At 43.6% G+C, this 18,625-nt stretch overlaps 1 protein-coding gene across 4 annotated transcripts in view; it reads left to right on the forward strand.

The window, feature by feature from the left end:
• The first annotated feature begins 28 nt into the window (after positions 1-28).
• KIF4A (kinesin family member 4A) overlaps positions 29-18,625 on the forward strand; it is a 36,354-nt gene continuing 17,757 nt past the window's right edge. The window contains exons 1-14 of one of the 4 annotated variants that reach the window (XM_067548351.1): positions 61-261; positions 1,583-1,730; positions 2,088-2,230; positions 2,416-2,530; positions 3,273-3,463; positions 4,269-4,361; positions 4,923-5,089; positions 5,335-5,429; positions 8,812-8,931; positions 10,332-10,507; positions 11,294-11,355; positions 17,151-17,283; positions 17,934-17,992; positions 18,174-18,279. In XM_067548351.1, the coding sequence (XP_067404452.1) occupies positions 2,108-2,230; positions 2,416-2,530; positions 3,273-3,463; positions 4,269-4,361; positions 4,923-5,089; positions 5,335-5,429; positions 8,812-8,931; positions 10,332-10,507; positions 11,294-11,355; positions 17,151-17,283; positions 17,934-17,992; positions 18,174-18,279 (1,440 nt within the window). In that variant the 5' untranslated portion in view covers positions 61-261; positions 1,583-1,730; positions 2,088-2,107. The other 3 variants (XM_067548353.1, XM_067548349.1, XM_067548352.1) reach the window with 3 other exon arrangements.

The following is an 18,625-nucleotide window of genomic DNA, read 5'->3' on the forward strand; positions in this document are numbered from 1 at the left end:
CCCTACGCGGTGACGTATCACGTCGTGCCCCTGCGCTGCAATTGGTAGGGGAGGAAGACGAGGCGGGTTTGAATGTTGGCGGTTAAAGCTCTGGCAGGGGGGAGAGTCTGGCCGGGACAAGGGGAGAATTAGGCTAAGCGCCGGTGGCTGGGGGGAAGCTCACGCGGGCGACGGTTCCTTCCCGCACGCACGAGCTTCCCGCGGTCCTGCTGATTCGGGCGCCTGTTCGAGGTCCGGGGGGCGGGGCGCCCGCGAAAGCAGGTATCTCTCCCCCGCGCTGCCCCGGGCTTTGCGACCCGGTGGGCCCAGGCTCGGCTTGTTTCCGGAGCCGCTCAGGCTCGCGAGTGGCGGCGTCCGACCCGCCCCCCCCCGTTTTCCCCGCCGGGGGATGTCTCGGGGCCTGGGCCGCCCGTTGGCGCCCCCGTGATCCTCGGAGCGCGGAGGCTGGCAGAGCTGGGTAGGGCTCCCGGGCCAGAGCTCGGGCGTGTTCCCCTCGGGGTTAGAGACACGGGGGCGCAGCTAGGAGCAGCGTCCGCCTCCCCGGCTCGGCCAAGCGGCGCCGGTGCCGCCCGCCCCTCCCCCCGTCTGCGGTAGACAAGGAGCGAGCTGCCTGCTGCGTCCCGCTCCAGCCGCGGTGCCGTCTCTGGGCTGCTGCGAGCCCCGGCCCCGGTGGTTCGCCGTCCCCTCCCAGCGATGCACTGGCGTCTCGTCCTTGTCCCTCGCCACACGGCTGGCGACGCATCGGGTCTGGGAGTGCAGCCTTCTGGCCTCCCCGCAGGCGTTTGCGCTGCCCGAGTTAGCCCCAAGCTGGATTTTGTTAGTTTTCCTCCAAGGAGCGTTTTATGTGTGTGGCTGAGCTTTGCTCTACGGTCGGTTTGTCACGGCTGGACACTGAACGGGTACAAGAACCTGAGGCTCGAAGTGAAGGTTGCCCAGCCCGTCGGTATCACTTTGGGACTAGGGAGACTAAAAAGCTGCTTATATCTTTTCGAAGCCTCAAGTAAAATAAAATGCTTCTTTCCTCCTGTTAAAACTGATATTTTTATCAGATGTGCTATTTTCCTCTCAGACAGAAAAACTGCATCTGTTGCAGACACCTACTAGCAGAATAGTGGCGAGAGATTGCTGCAACGCCTAGGCCAATCCCTTAGCCAGAAGCCTAGCCACCAGCTGCTGCTGAGGAGGGAGAGGGGTCTTCACTACTCCACATGTTCCCTAGCCTTAGTTCCAGAGGGGTAGCCGTGTTAGTCTGTATACAGCAAAAACAACAAGAGTTCTGTGGCACTTTAAAGACTAACAAATTTAATATTTGTAGACATAAGCTTTCGAGAGACTTCAGCTCTCTTCTTCAGATGCAGTAATACAGAAAATAGGTAACACAGAGGCATCTTATAAGATTACCTATTTTCTGTATTGCTGCATCTGAAGAAGAGAGCTGAAGTCTCTCGAAAGCTTATGTCTACAAATATTAAATTTGTTAGTCTTTAAAGTGCCACAGAACTCTTGTTGTCCTAGCCTTAGTGTTTTTGATCTTCCTTTCGAATGTATAGCTCTTTCTGTTACTGTTCATTCTTTTCCCCAGCATTGTCAAAGTGAAATGACCTGATTCTGGTTAGTTTCAAGGCTAGCCATGAAATTTTAAATGGCTGTTATAAAACCAATCAAGCTGTCATTAGTTACTCTGCTCCTTCGGGAAGCTTTGAGCAGCAACAGCAGCAGAGGCCCTGGAGGTATGTTTCTGTGCTTGGGTAGATGATACTGCTTCAAGTCCCCATACAGCAGGTTTTATTCACAACTCTGTATCCTAAAACTTTTTTGTGTGTGTGTGTGTGTGTGTGTGTGTGAAACTGATAGTTTAGAGCTTCTCACTTTATAGCGAGAAACTTTCTTTGCATTTTGAGTGTGATATAATGGAACCACAGACTTTTCCAACTTGTGCCAGTTATAAACAAACACCAATGCAGACAGGGTGGAAGCTGAATATGTCTTAATGCCTAGAGCAGCTGTCAAGCCTGATAAAGGATATCCAGCTGATGATATTTCCAGTGAGAGACACTTAATTTTATGTCTCTTTGGGATTTTTTTAGGGAAGCTATCTTAATCTAAAATGATGAAAGAAGATGAGAAAGTGATTCCCGTGCGTGTGGCACTCCGCTGCCGCCCCTTGGTCCCTAAAGAGATCAGTGAGGGGTGCCAGATGTGTCTCTCCTTTGTGCCTGAGGAGCCACAGGTAAGTAAATGACGTCTTGACTCAGAAGGGTCAAAATCTTTCACTTACACCAGAATCATTCCATTGACATCAGTGGTGTTTTTGTAGACTTGCACCATTGTAAATGAGTTGAATTTAGTATCAAGTAAATGAACCCATAAACCACAATGTGTATGTCACTACTTGCTCTCTCACCTTTCCCACAGGTGACTGTAGGCAATGACAAATCCTTCACATATGATTTTGTGTTTGACCCATCTGCTGAGCAGGAGGAAGTCTTCAACACGTGTGTTGCCCCTCTGATACGAGGCATCTTCAAAGGTGAGCAAGCCTGTTGGGTTGGTCATTGTAACTAAGGGAAGACTCCTTTTAAAGATAGTGTCAACTCTATCAGTTGGGGTCACGGTGGCATCCCAAAGTCAAGAGAAACAGCAAAAGCAGCCAGGAAAGATCACTTGATCACAGTGGATAACCCTCCCACCTCTCCATGTAAGCAAAATGCTTCTCTGATTAGAAACCAATCCCAGGTTGCAGTGGAGAGTGCTAAATCCTGCCTATTTACTGCAAGATGACTTGTTTGGTCTCCCTGAGCTTCAAGTAAAGCAAAAATGGACTGACTTAAAATACCGGGGCTATGTTAAGAACCATATGGTTGCTTGAACTGCAGTCTGACATTTGAATGTTATACACTTCAACATTGAGATCTGTTACTTAAGATGTTGGTGGGGAGGAGAAGGATGTCAGCAGTTTAAAACTGTTTCTGGTATCTTAAATCAGAGACATAAAATTGGTTTTAATTAATAAGTCTTACCTCATATTTCATAGTCCAGATAAGGCACCTGGTTCTGTTCAGCTTTTGGTTCTTTTTGGTTCAGCCAACTATGAATTGTGCATTAATGCTGTATAAATTGAGAGGGTAATTGGCAGTGCTCCTCTGAATTGGAGATGTGTGGCTTCTGAGGACACTTCTCAGAGAGGCATATGAGGATACTCCAATCTGACAAGGTCTCTTCTCAGATGATCCCATCCTCCTCCTGATTCCAGGCATTCTCTGCTTCTTCAGGGTATAATGCTACTGTCTTGGCGTATGGACAAACAGGCTCTGGAAAAACGTATTCTATGGGAGGGACTTACACTGCTGACCAAGAGCATGAACCTACTGTTGGGGTCATTCCTCGTGTTATCAAACTGCTCTTTCAGGAAAAAGAACAGAGACGGGAATGGGAATTCACTCTGAAAGTCTCTTATTTGGAGGTAAAAGCTATTTCTAGGTATTTTGAAACTGTAATGAAAAGCAAGCTTTGTAATAAAGTGAGGCTTAAATAGGTCAAATTCTTCAGGCAGTCAGGCTTATTAAAATCCAAGCCTCAAGTCGCACATTATATTGGAGGTTTGACTGAGACTGGAACCAAATTCCAGTAGGCTCCCAGTCTTTTTTATTTTCTAATCATAAAGCTTCCTCCTTGTGGTTGTTTAAATAGTCTTGTTCTTTTTTCTTTTGTCACACTCCAGTGAGTAGGGTTGTAGCAGCTAAACCAGGAGAGCTGGTATAAAGGGAAATCTAAAGGACTTGAGAAAGGACCTATAACTTTCCATGAAGGAAAGCCAATGTAGCAGATGGGATTGCATCCTTTCCTCATGTGTGTGCAGATCTGGCTGTTAAGGCTAACCTTATATGCATGCTACCAGGAACCACAGCTCCTAGAATCTATAATGGAGATAGGACTCCTGGACTTTATCCTAGAGAGATCAAGGAGCATCTCTAGGACCAAACTCTTCTCTTTCAGGAGTTGGGGTGCTCAGGTTTGTGGAACTCCTGTCATTGAGGAGACCATGGGGGATAGAGAGGGGACAAATATGTGGAAATAAACTCTAATGATAACATAACTCCAACTCACAGAAATGGGGCCAAGTTAAGTCCGCACGTCTTAGTGAATAAGATGTGTGCAATCTGTTGCAAAGTTAGCATGGTGTCAGCCTAACCCTGTATTGTTCCTCATGCTGCATGCCCACTTCTGCCTGAATCATTTGTTCTGAGTTTCTGTTCAAATACCTTCAGATCTACAATGAGGATATTCTAGACCTGCTGTCCCCATCTAGAGAAAGATCTTCGCAAATCAGCATTCGGGAGGACCCCAAAGAAGGCATAAAGGTGTGGTGTTCCCACAGAGATGGACACAGATCAGAATCAAATGTTTTAGTCAAATCCAGACTCGCCAGCTTTCACAGTTCATGATCTTGCAGTTTGACTCTCCTATGCTTCATGCTAGTCACTGATACAAAAGCACGCTGACTCTTTTCTAAATTGTCTGGTGATTCTCAAACCTGCTCTACGGTAACTTCGATAGGTTCTAGATTTCAGACCCCAGCTAGCTAAAGCTCTTAGTGCACTGATTAAATAAAATCAGGGTTTGAGTGAATATTAGGTAACTAACACTTTACTGCAGCTACTATAATTAAGCTGTTAATACAGTTCTTAGTTGGCCCAAGTTTGGTTCCCTTGTTGAGAATTAATCTTTCTGTAAAGTCTGTTAGACTACAACAGAGTGCAAATGAGTGTTTCTCTTTGATTTCTTTGCTTTGCTAGTTGTGGTCACACAGGCATATAAGTAGGGACTTGGCGTGAGACAACATATCTGTGATGTAGTAACTGAATTCTGAATATTGGGAGCCAGGGAAAGAAAATGAAACGAGATTCTTCATTTTGGTGTAGATTGTAGGATTAACAGAACGGGATGTGGTCTGCGCCCAAGATACTGTTCTCTGTCTGGAGCAGGGAAACAATTCCAGAACCGTGGCTTCTACAGCTATGAACTCTCAGTCCTCACGGTCCCATGCAATCTTCACCATTTCAATCGAACAGAGAAAGAAAAGTGACAAGTAAGAAAGAAAGAACTCTTTAGGTAACAGTTCTAATTCAACCCTGTCTCTTGTCAGTCTGGGATTTCATACTTATGAAATATACATAAGTATATCAAAAGGTAACATTTTTAACCATTACTGGTTGTGAAATGCACTCTTAAACCCATTGGATCAGCTCTGATGTGACTTTCCTTTCAATCTGCCTGCTGCTCCCATTCTAACCATATTGTGGTTCAGGAATGTAACTTTTCTGTCTGCTGCAGGAACAACAGCTTTCGCTCCAAGCTACACCTTGTAGATCTTGCTGGCTCTGAAAGGCAAAAGAAAACCAAGGCCGAGGGAGACAGACTAAAGGAAGGTAAGTAAGCACAAGAACTTCAAACTGCTTCAATAGTGCAAACTTGTGCTCTTCACATCTGACATTCTTGGAAAGGACAAAATATAGCACACCATTCTGAAATCCCGACCTTTAAAGGTGACATATAAAAGGGAAAAATACTTGGGGTTTTTGCTGGGTTATGAGGTATAAGGAGAGCTTGAACAGTCTCTAGTAAAGCTTTCTATTTGACTTTTTTTATATCAGGAGTATATCAGGCTTTGTCTTCTGAACTTTGAGGATTGAAGAACTAGGTGGATCATGGCATTCTAAGTGACTGAAACATGCAATTGGTGGGGTGGGAATTTTGGTCTGATTATCAAACACTGTATTATCCAGTTATTTAGCTCAAGTGCACAAAATGCTTTGGGAGAAAAGCTCTCTGAAGGATTCATATACCTTCAGCTGAGGTCTGATCTCCCATTGCAATTCTCCGAGGAATCCAGCAAAAACAGACAACTATATTTTCTGTTCTCTTCTCTCCTACTCCCTCATCTCCCTGCACCACATTTAACATTTTTTTTCTCCTTTTTATTCATTAGAGGATTCAACCAGTTCTTTTTTTGCAGCCACTTTTTAAAATCTGAACAAGATTCCTAGGGTTGGTGCAGCAGAAGGGGAAACTTGGGAGGAATTCATGCTAGAACTGAAGAGGAGTTGGGTTTCTAGGTAGATTTGGAACTTCAATTCCCCTTTAATCAAAAGGACATTTTAATGAGATTCAAAGGCAGCCAATTCAAAACTCATACATAGCTTTTTACACAATGCAGGAGATATTGCTGCCACAAGATATTGCTGAGGCCATTAGCTTAGCAGGATTCCAAAAAGGGTTAGACATTTACTTGGATAACAAAATATCTTGAATTATAATAGTAAACGTTAAAAAATAAACAAGAAATATGGAAGAAATATAAACCCTCAATCTTTGGGCATGAGCCCAAATGAGCCTCTTTTTAGTGACAGTTTAGTCTGAAACTTTCTCTGGGAGCAAGTTATTCCATAACTACCCACTACAGGGTTCTTCGGCTGAAGCTGCTGCTGCTGACCGCCATCGGAGATGGGTACTGGACTAGATGGGCCGTTTGTCTGAGGCACATTGTCAGTTACCACATTCCTGTGCTCAAGGAGCAAAATGTGGGGAAGGAAAATGTGCCTTGTCTTCACTTTAGTCATCACACTGTAGCTGATGTGAGCATTGACTCTTGATGAGCATGGACAGAATGGATTTAAGATACAAAGGTAGCAGTCCAATATGCTAAAACATCACTGCCTGCTACGCTCTTTACGAACCTTTGACTGTCCTAAAATAAGACATCTGCTGCACTCTGATAATGGGGTAGGAAGTGAGAAGGGCAGATACTGTTCATCCTTGGCTCTAGTTTTTTTTTAAAAATACCCAAATCTAATAGGATGAGACTCTGATGTTCATTGAATTAGAAATATAGGGCTGGAAGAGACTTCAGTGTGTCATCAAGTCCTGTCCCCTGCATTTAGACTAAATCTAGACCATCCTTGACAGGTGTTTGTCCAAACTGTTCTTAACCTCTATTGAGGAGGATTCCACAACTTCCTTTGGAAGCCTATTCCAGAATTTAAGTATCCTGTGTAGTCAGTTTCCTAATATCTGACCTAAATCTCCCTTGCTGCAGATTAAGCCCATTACTTCTTGCCCTACCTTCAGTGGACATGGAGAACAATTGATCACCATCCATTTTATCACAGTCTTTAATGTATCTGAAGACTGTTATCAGGTCTCTCCTTAGTTTTCTTTTTTCAAGACTAAATATAACTGTTTTTTTAACCTTTCCTCATAGTCAGATTTCCTAAACCTTATATCCCTTTTTCTCTCCTCTGGACTCTCTCCAGATTGTCCACATCTTTCATAAAGTGTGGCATCCAGAATTGGACACAGTACTCCAACTGACTCCTCACCAGTGCTGAGGAGAGCAGAACAACTACCTCCCATGACGCACCTATTGATACACTTCAGAATGATATTGGGGTGGTTGTGTGTTTTTTTTTTTTTTTTTTGCAACTGCGTCACATTGTTGGCTCATATTCAGTTTGTGATCCTCTATAGCCTTAAGATGCTTCTCTGCAATGCTATTGCTTAGTCAGTTATTCCCCCTTTTGTAGCTGTGGTTTTTTTTCCCCCTTCCTAAGTGTAGTATTTTCCACTTGTCTTTATTGAATTTCATCTTGTTGATTTTCAGATCAATTCTGCAATTTGTCGAGGTCACTTCAAATTCTAATCCTGTTCTCCAAAGTGCTTGCATCCCTACCAACCTGTCATGTGCAAACTTAATAAACATGATCTCTACTCCATTACCCAAGTTATTAATGAAAATACTGAGCAGTACCAAATCCAGAACTGACACCTACAAGATCCCACTAGATATGTCCTCCCCCTGTGATAGCAAATCAATGAGAACTACTCTGAGTACAGTCTTCTAACCAGTTGTGCACCCATCCTATGGTAACTTCATCTAGACCCCATTTCCCCAGTTTGCTTATGAGAATGTCATGTGGGACTGTCAAAAAGCCAGACTAAAATAAAGGAACATTGCATCTACCCTGCCACATTCCTCCCTCTCGCCCCCCAATCTCCTAAGCCAGTAACTCTGTCAAAGAAGGAAATCAAGTTGGTTTGGCATGATTTGTTCTTTACAAATCCTTGCTGGCTATTTCTTGTTACCCTGTAGATGCTTCCAATTTGATTGTTTAATAATTTGTTCCAGTATCTTTCCAGGTATCATGTTTTGGCTGACTGGTCTATAATTCCCTGGGTCTCTTTTGGTTCCTTCTTGAAAGATAGGTACTATGTTTGCCCTTCTTCAGTCCGCTGGCATCTCACCCATCCTCCAAGAATTGCCAAAGATGATTGCTAATGGTTTAGAGATTGCGTTAGTACCCTTAAAAACCCTAGGATGACTTTCGTTAGGCCTTGCTGACTTGAATACATCTAACTTATCTAAATAATCTTTAACCTGTTCTTACCCTGTTTTGGCTTGCGTTTGCAGTTGGAGCAAAGAGCAGGTCTTTAAAGAAGAGTTCCTCTGCCACCCTCGCTAGAATAACACTGAAGGTTATTAACCTGCTATGCTTCATATAGCTCCACACAGCATATCTGTACTGTAACCATGATCATATCCTTCTGCATTAAACCTCTTATGCAAACCTGTGGGAAGAAGGCATAGGGTTCAGGGATTTCCTTCTGGGGATTGGGGCTTTTCTACAAGGACTAAATCTTCCTTCATTTTCTACATTTTGTGGTCTTCGTTGGCAAGTATAGGACATAAACAATAGTAAATCAAACTTCTGTTTGGTTTAGCTCTTACTCACTTTGGGGTTTGTTTGTGTGTAGGAATCAACATTAACAGAGGCCTCCTATGCCTGGGGAATGTAATCAGTGCTCTTGGTGATGAAAATAAAAAGAGCGGTTTTGTCCCTTACAGAGACTCCAAGTTAACACGGCTGTTGCAAGGTAAGAGACAGACCCATAGCAGTTCTAGTCTCTAGTCAAAAATAAATATATAACAAAATATGTCAAGCTGTGTAATCCTTGGTCTAAGTGTGTTCTGTTCCTACTGACCAGATATAAATGTATTGTTTGTACTTTGTTCTTCATATGCATGACCTTTAAGCCTTCTCTGTATTTTTGTTGCCTTAACTTCAAGTGCAATTGCTTTGGGATTAGGGAGGCAAACAACGCTAACTCTGCCCTGTAGTGACATCAGAAGGGAAAAAACATGAGAAACTGCCTTTTAAAAATACATTACTCTAATCTGAGATACAATCACTAGTATTAAAGAATCATAACTGACTGGTTACTGCACCGTTGGTACAGGGCAGCGCTAAAAGATTGTGTCCCCCTTAACAGAACATTTATACCTTCGTGTGTTTTGAATTTCTTAAGTTTAACCCTAACTCTGAATTTTCTGAGTTTATAATTCTTGTTTTTGGCATAAACTCATTACAGGAATGTTGTCATTTACCGAAAAGTACTGATATGGAATCTTAGTCTTAACTTAATTTTACTGACACTTTAGTCTGGGAATGAAAAAGAAATAGCTCAACTTACTGAATTTAGTTTTTCAGTCTTCCTTTTCACAGTGCAATAACCTGCTATATATACCCATTTTTTCCCATGGTATTTTATATCTTTCAAAACATGGACTATAAGGTGCCATATATTCTTAGTAAGAAACCCAGCTGGGTTGAGTAGGGCCATTGGTGCCTGTCTCAGGAGACTTATGGCACAAAGCTGGATAATACATGCTCTGGGTGCAAAGGTAATAAGCCATGGTGGGCAGTTCAGTGCTAAGGGAAAGTACATTTGTTCAGATCATCAAATATTTCTTCAAATTGAAGGAGAATGAAGTCTGATCTGATGTTGGGCTATCAAGAATATCCATGAAATTTCTGCTTCCAGGGAAACTGGTGTGAGCAGAAGTAAGTGTACCTGACAAATTGATACAGGGAATTGTGTAAATGCTTGACATGAGAATCTCGTCAGGGGCTTGTGATGCCAAACCACTAGCATTTGGAGCAGAAACAGGAGGCAAAATAGCAGGTTTGAAATGTGAAAAGTGTTTTTCGCTTCTCGGGGAACAGGAAGAAAGTAGACAGGGGTGACTGATTTCAGCAGGGCTCTTACTAGTTGTAACATGGAAAATTGCTTTTCTTACCAGTGTTGCCTGTAATGGGAGAAATCAGCTATTGGGTACTACATCAATAGCATATCAATCCAACTCTCTTGTCTGTGTTGGCTATTGTGTTTTACGGGCATAATGTGCTCTAACATCTATTTCCCATCACTAACCCACTAGGTCATTTTCACGGTCTCAAAGCATTAATGCCCTGTCCCATTCTGCTTCTATTTAGATTCCTTGGGTGGTAATAGCCACACTCTCATGATTGCCTGTGTGAGCCCAGCAGATTCCAACCTAGAAGAAACTCTAAACACTTTGCGCTATGCTGACAGGGCGAGAAAAATAAAAAACAAACCGATAATCAACATTGATCCTCAGGCAGCTGAGCTAAATCATCTAAAGCAGCAGGTACTGGACACTTCTCTCCTTTAATTGGGGGCTGGAAGGCATTGTTGTGCATAGCAAAAGTGAGAAAATTCTCATTGCAGCAAAGAGAAATAGACCCTGAACTCACTTAGCTATGGGTCATGTTAAAGAAAATCCTTAAATGTTTTTGTCTGTATGCAGTGGCCTCTTCTTTAATGCCACATGCTATTTGACATTCTCCACTGTAAGTGTGCTGGAATTGGAACATTTCTTTTCTCCCACTTTCAGGTGGGCATTAAAGCTCACGTTCCAGTCATGGTCATGGGTTGATGTCAATCACAATTTACATTTCACATGAGTTGTGCACTGGACACACAATAAGAAATGGCTGTGCTTTGGTGGGAGTGACATCTCTGGAGTGAAACAGGACATCTAGCTAACACTATACAGCTATGCTGCACAAACTTAGGATGGGAAGTGAAGAAGGTCCACATGCAATCAGTTGCAGACAAATCTAGTTAATCAAATTCTAGTTTGGCTAAGACATAAAAGCTAATGCTGCACCCTATTGCCCCTACAAGAACGCCAGTAGCTCCTCAATGATGTGCTCATGATAGCTCTATTTTGTGTATCATATGAAAGGCAGACTGTACCATCAGATAACACTAGAGCATTGGTGCAGCATTGACTGAGAGGGAGAAGAGCTCCCTCTTAGTCATTAATGTTAATTTCTGCAGCTTCAGCTTTTTCTTAGAGATCAGTGTGTGCTGGGCTGTTTACTATAGAGGAGTTAGATTCAAAGTTGGGTAACTGTTTGTTTCCCTCTAGGTACAACAGCTGAAGGTCTTATTGTTGCAGGCCCATGGAGGGACGCTCCCGGTGTCTATCAGGTGAGAACTGTAGACTGATAACTCTTAATGTGACTAGTGGCCTTGATTTTTCTTTTCCTCTCGGCTGAGACTAGATCTCCTGTTGTACTGAGGCACTAGACTGCACTTGGTGCTAAGTGAGGAAATAACTTGCCACTCAAGTATCTGGCAAGTCCTCTTTTTCACTCCTTTGTCACACTCACTAAATTTAATTGCACCAATGTTTCATTTCCATGTGCAGCAGTACCCTCTGTAAGAATGCAATAGTCTAGCTATAGTAGAGGCAGAGGGAGGAACTTGGTCAACATTGGTAACATTTTAGTAGTTAAATAGAAGCCTTCCAAGAGGCTGCTAACAAACACTGTGATCAACTGACTTTGTTTCCTCTCTAGCTTAAAAAGCAAACACTAGCAAATCCAGAGTGGAAATGATATGTGTATGGGTCTATTCTGGAAGGTGCACCTACTGAATGACTGCCATTTCTGGATTTAACACCAGCCATAGTGATGCTATCTAAACAGTATTCACTTACCTTTGTGATTTAGTAAGTGTTTAACTTTGAGCGTAATTGGTCTTGTGCACTATAGTTAAGGTTAAAATTTTGTCATGGTTATTTTTAGTTTAAAAAAAAAAAAAAAAAAAAGGGGGGAGAGGTCACAGGCAACAAACAAAAATGCATGGAAGCCGTGACCTCTTCTAGCTGGGAGCCTTGGCCGCCCATGGTGGCAGGGAGCTCCAGGTCCCCTTTATCCCCCGCCCGCAGGGGCAGGGAGCTGCCGGTCCCCCCGCTGGCTGACGGCTCTTTCTCCCTCTTGTCACAATTCAGAGCAACTGCACTGTATCTTCCCTCAGTTTCAGCAAGGGCTTCCACCCTCTAGTGTCCAGCTCCCCAGAGAGAGAGAGCGCTGCTCTCTCGGTTGCCTCTCTCGGGTGGAGACGTGTGTCTTTTCCTTCTGAACAGGGTATTTCCAGGTTTTACAGTTCCCTGCCTTCATTCTTTATTTCCCAGCAAAGACAGTCTGCCTAAACAGATCTGTTTGCTTTCTCTTCAGAGACTGATAACAGAATGATTGCTGCAGATATGTCATTATACAGTTTTTTCTAAGCAAGCCTACTTTATTCTTAAGATAAAAAGCATTACAAAGAAAACCTATTAAAAACAATAAAAGAATCTACACATATGTTAATAAGCTTTCCAAAAGCCCTAAGGCCATGTCTGTGCTATAAACTTACGTTGACTCAAGTTATGTTGGCATACAGCTGCCACAGTTACTAGATCGCATATGTGCGTGCATACTTGGCTCCTTGTGTTGGCAGTGTGCATACTCACGAGTGCTTGTATTGATGCAGAGTGCAGTGCTCTTTGGTAGGTAACCCATTGTGCAACTCGCCATCATCCAGCATGCTGTCTTTTGGAAAGTTTTGGCAATGCATGATGTGGCTATAACAAGTCCCGCAGGAGTGACTGGGAGCATAGGGTCAACTTCCCAGTTTGCAATTGTCTCCAATAATACTATCTGTATCCCATAATTGTGGTGACTTTTGTCAAAAATCTGCATAACCCTCCTCACTGTCTGCCGTTTCTGACAAAAGCATGGAGCCTGCACTACTCTGCACTATTGTCCTGAGTGTTGCAAGCATAGGGTATGTGATTCTGAAGTATTTGCAGAGCCATAAGAAGAACCAAATGAATGGGAATGTGACAATTCCTTGGAGGATAGATTGCTGTGTGACATAGTGAGAACCAGTTCAAGGTTGTTGGTAGTGGTCATGGAGCAGCTGCAGCTGGTGGAGCGCTGTTTCTGGGTCTAGGGAAAAAGCACTGCCTGGTGGGATCACATTGTAATGTGGGTTTGAGATGACCAGCAGTGGCTGCTGATTTTTCAGATGTACAAGGCCCCATTCCTGGATCTGTGCACTGAGTTCACCCCAGTCCTCCAGCACAGGGATACCAAAATGAACTTTGCTGACTTTGGAGAAGTTAGTGGCAATCACATTAGGGAAACTTGCTATGCCGGACTGCTACCAGTCAGTCAGGAATCAATTTGGAGTTGGGGAAATCCATTGCAGGTGCCGTTGTAATGCAAGTGTGCAGAGCCATTAATTGCCTCCTGCTATGCAGGATTGTGATTCTGGGCTATGTGCAGGACATAGTGTATGGATTTGCAGCAATAAGCTTCCCAAACTGCAGTGGAGCAATAGATGGGACAAACATTCCTATTTTGGCAACAGACCACCTTGACACCGAGTTCATCAACAGAAAGGGCTACTTTTCTATGGTTAAGCAAGCGATGGCAGATCACCAGGGATGCTTCACTGACATCCTTGTATGCTGGTCAGGGAAGGTGCATGATGTTTGCATTAAGTACACAGTACTGTTCAGAAAGCTACAAGCAGGGACTTTCTTTCCCGACTGATGGGCTACCATTGGGACTGTTCAAATGCCAATCGTGATCCTGTGGGTCCAGGGTACCCATTGCTTCCCTGGCTCATGAAGCTGTTCCCTGGCTAGCTTGACAGCACCAAGGAATGATTCATCTACCAGGTCAGCAGGTGCAGAATGACAGCTGCATGTGCTTTGGATTGTTTGAAGGGTCGCTGGATTGGACCTCAGTGAGAAAAGTATCCTACTGGTTATAGCTGCCTGCTGTGTCCTGCATAATATGTGAAGCAAAGTGGGAAAAGTTTCCACCAGGATGGAGGTAAAAGGTGGAGCGGCTGTCGGCTGAATTTGAACAGCCGGATGCATGGGCTATTAGAAGAGCTCAGTGCAAAGCTATACGGCTTAGGGATGTTTTGAAAGACCATTTTTAACAGAGAGCCAGAGTAGCATGTGGTGTTGTAGTATGCTCTACACTGTTCTTTTGAGGCATGCTAAGAATTGCATGGTGGTTGCTGTACATGTAAGAATATAACATGGTCAAGGTACATATTAATTTTGTTTGTCAATGATCCTATGAGTTGTGCGACGCTGTTTTCAGAATGGCTGAGCACTCGGCAGCATATGCTGTGAACTAATAAAGATTAATTATGTTCTAAATAATTTTATTATGTAAGAAAATCAGTGCAAAAAATATTGTGCACTTTTAAAACAAATACATTAAAGAGAGAACAGAATGTCTGAAGGGAAAAAAACATGTTCATTCAGCTACACATGCACCAGCTGTGGCTTTCACAGGTCAGTGTATGTGAAGCTGTGATTGTCATTAATGTTCCCTTGCATGGAGCGGACAGAGCAGCAGCCCCTGATGCAACATGGAGTGTTGGGGGCAGTAGTGCATAATGAGGACCCAATATTGAGTTCTTAATGGGCTGCAGAGGGAGGAGAGCATGGGATTGTCAAACCTGCAGGTCCAACAGAATCTGCAACATTTATGTTTTGCTGTCTGAGAAACCCCAGTATGTCCTGGAGCATCAACTTCTCCTTTTCCTGTTTGGATCCTGGGATCTTTCTCCTCTTCACTCTTTCCTTCTCCGGAATGCCCACAATGTTCAACCCCTCAGGCCCTGTGCGCCTAGTCTGATGATGCAGTACTGGCTTGCGGGATCTCATTGAACATGTCATCCCAAATCCTCCTTTCTCCTCCTTATCTGGCTCAAGCATTCCACAAGGAGGAGGACACCTTGAAGCCTGCCACAGAGGTACTATTATCAGCATATTCGCTACAAAAAGCGAAACTTCAGATGCTCAGTCCCCTTTTTCCCCTAAAGTTTTAAGGACTACATTCTCACTTCTGCCTGAGATTGCTTGTGCATGGTGCCAGCCGTAGCACCAGCCATGGTGAGTATGGCCTACTGGAGGGTGGGGAAATGAGAAGGGAATTTCTCCATTGAGTTATTCTAGTAGTATAAAACAATGGCACTGAACACTGGCACCGTTTTCCACAGGCAGTGGTGATTTTAGCTGTCATCTCACACCTGAGGGTAGCAAAGGCAGAGAACACAGGTACTTGTGTCTCGAAGCCACCCAGGTCCGTATGCTGCAAGCCTCTGTACTGTAATAGTGTCTGCTGAAGTTATCGCTGAGTGCATGGGAAAATGTCCTACTGTGGAGGAAGAGATAAGGCAGCCTTCCCTGGAAACATTTGACCGAATACTTAATGAGGATCTCCCAGGAGGATTCAAGGGCCATCCTTGTGTACATAAACTGCTCTACGTGGTTCCCCGTCTAACTCTAGAGGGGAATGAACAACAGATAGCAACTGTCTTTTTTGGTTGTATCACTACTGCTTCTATCACAAGTATATTAATGAAAAGACAAAATATGTGTCTTGCTTCTTAAGGATGCCATCACTCTGAAGGGGATGCCTTGTAATTGACCGTTTATCTACATGCTTACCTGAGGTTCCTTCCCCTGTATCAGGTTCACTCATGGTCGACTGGCTGGACTGTGGTGGAATCAAAAAGCAGTCCTGGCTTGCTGCGTAGCTTGATTTCCCCTGGTCGCCTGTCCCCTGTACTCCTCCTCTTCCTCATCCTCCACCGTCACCACCTCCTCACTGTTCACAATAGAGGCCTGTGAATTGGGCTTCTTAGAGGTATCCACAGTGCTGCTGGAAGTAGTGGTGTGATCTCTGCTGAGTATGTCATGCAGCTTTTCATAAAAGCAGCAGGTCTGTGGCTTGGCACTGGGTTGATTATTGGTCTTCCTGGCCTTCTGCTATGCCTGCCACAGCTTCTTGGCTGTCATTCAGCATTGCTGCTGGTTCCTGTCATACTCCTTCTGAACCCCTGAGTACTTTGCTTGTGGATGTCGATATTTCTATGGCTTGTCCGTAGCAATGCCTACACAGCCTCTTCTCCTCACAGGCCCAGGAGATCCAATGTCTCCTGTCTACTAGGTAGGAGGGTGTCTGAAGCAAGCAGCTGGCATGGTCAGCTGAGCAGTTAACAGCTCTGCACTGTTGAGGATAAATGTGCTCGCCAACCCAAGTGGTCAGGAAAAGGAATTTGTGGGGCTTTGAAGAAGGGGGGCTCCTAGGTCTCAGTGACTAGTGGGCAGAGGAGTTCATACTGGTGACCAGAGTGGTCAGCATGGAGCATTGTGGGACAGCTGCTGGAGGACAGTCAGGGTCAACGTAAGTAACTCACTGTCTACACTTGCACTGCATTGACCTAAGCACATAGACTGTGGCTCTATGCCATTTGGGGAAGTGGTGTTACTATGTCAGCATAACAGGGTGTTTACAACACTGTGAAACTTTTTTTTTTTTTTTTTTTTTTTTTTTAAAGTGTAGGCATGTGCACAACTAGGTCAATGTAAACTTCCATCGACCTACTTGTGTAGTGTAGACTAGCCTAACTGGATTCTGGCAAGAGCAGTCTTCCAACACCCTGTCCTCGGTACTTCCTTGTAGTTACTAGTTCATCACTGTTTCAGCTCAGAGCAAGCATCCTTATAACAAGTTTAGGCCACTCCTTTATAAGATCCATGGGTCTTTGATTTGGAATTTCCAGAAGCAGGTAATTAGTATACAATGGATGTCTCTCCCCAGGGTGTGTCTTCAAAAAGTTGGCTTTAGAGGAGCAGAACTTGCATTCCTTTCACCTCAAGGCACTTCCTAAGGAAATCCACTTCAAATGTGTTTTTCCAAGACCTTTGAATTTCCTCATATCTTCCAGAGATTGCAGTAATCTTGTCTTTCTGCTAAAGAAGTTCCATACAATCTCATAATAGTACACAAACATTTGCATTTCCAATACAATGTTTCCCAAAGGTATTAACCCTAATTCAATAAAGTTCATTCAGGATATTGTTAGTCTTTCACAGTAAATACCTCATTGGCATTAAAATAATAAATACTTGTCTAAATTAGTACGGAGCCATCTGAGAATCTGCAGTCCCTCATGGAGAAGAACCAGTCCCTTATGGAGGAAAATGAAAAGCTGAGCAGAGGTCTGAGTGAGGCAGCTGGTCAAACAGCCCAGATGTTGGAGAGAATCATTCTGGTAAGGCTCAAAATTCTATATGAAGAACTTTGTTACATATGACTCTTTCCTACCTGTTCGACACGGACTACTAACAGCATTCTAATGGTATTCAGAAACACCTGGCTCTGGAGGACTAAAGTTGAATTTGAAGGGAGCATGTTAAATATCTAGTAACAATATGACATTTGGCTACAAGGTGCATCTGGTTCTGAAGCCTACAGGCTTTGACTCAAATGCACTAGGATTGGAATGTCTCACTTTGCTTTGAAAATGTGTTACCCACAGGAATACAATACTGAATACCAACTTTTCTATCTCTTCCAAATTCTCCCATCAGTCATTGTGGCTCTGTATGGCTTGTCCATTTTGAGTCCATTTGCCTGCAATGGTTGTGTTACCAAACTTTGGGATTTAAAGGTTAAATAAGTCAAAATGTGCCTTGCATGACCACTTTTGCCAAAACCTCTTTTGTTGGCTTTGGAGAAAAGTCCAGACTTATGACTTCCTTGCACTTCAAGGGAATAAACCTTCCCCTGATTATGCAGAAACCTGTTAAAGTGACTCATATTGTGACTCAGTACAGAATGATGAAGCAGCTATTGCTACAAAGACGGTAACTGTTTCCTGCCTTCCCTTCTAACATTCAGTATCTAATTGACTTTTCTTAGACAGAACAAGAAAATGAAAAGATGAATACCAAACTAGAGGAACTCTGGCAGCATGCTGCGTAAGTCCCATCCAGTTTCATACACTGTTCATTTCATTGATTGGCTCTGCATTTAATCACCATCCCTGCAGACAGATGGATTTTGGAACAGTATGTTGGCAATACTTTTATCTATTGAGCAGTCTGACATACAATTGCCAAGTAACACCTGTGGATTCAATTGCATGTCTGAATTTTTCAGGTGCAAACTTGATCTGCAGAAGCTGGTAGAGACTCTGGAGGATCAGGAGCTCAAAGAGAACATAGAAGTGATTCGTAATCTGCAGCAAGTGATAGTCCAGTTGCAGGTAAGAACTGATCTTGGGAATGGGACGATCCATGTGCCAAATGAACTTCCTACTGAGAGGAACTCAGTGATATGCTGCCGCTCTGCTAGGCAGTGTTTTCTTCATAGCCCTGCTAAATAAGCCCTCTGCTCAGGAGTGTGGTTGTTAAATGGTTCTTGGCAAGTTACTTTTAATATAGACTTCCTGCTGAAACTTAAAAGCCACATTTTGTGTACGACTCTCCCATATTGCCCTTCCTAGATTTCCCTCAGAGTTCCACCCACCCTATAAGGAACTGCCTGCCAATTCTGTGCAGTGCATGAAGTGTTTTGTAGGGAGTAACTTTCCCTAGTCAATTGAAACTTAG

The sequence above is a fragment of the Emydura macquarii genome, unplaced genomic scaffold (genome assembly GCF_026122565.2).
Source record: "Emydura macquarii macquarii isolate MOO-44397 ecotype Brisbane River unplaced genomic scaffold, CSIRO-AGI_Emac_v2 contig_1253, whole genome shotgun sequence".
NCBI lineage: Eukaryota > Metazoa > Chordata > Testudines > Chelidae > Emydura > Emydura macquarii.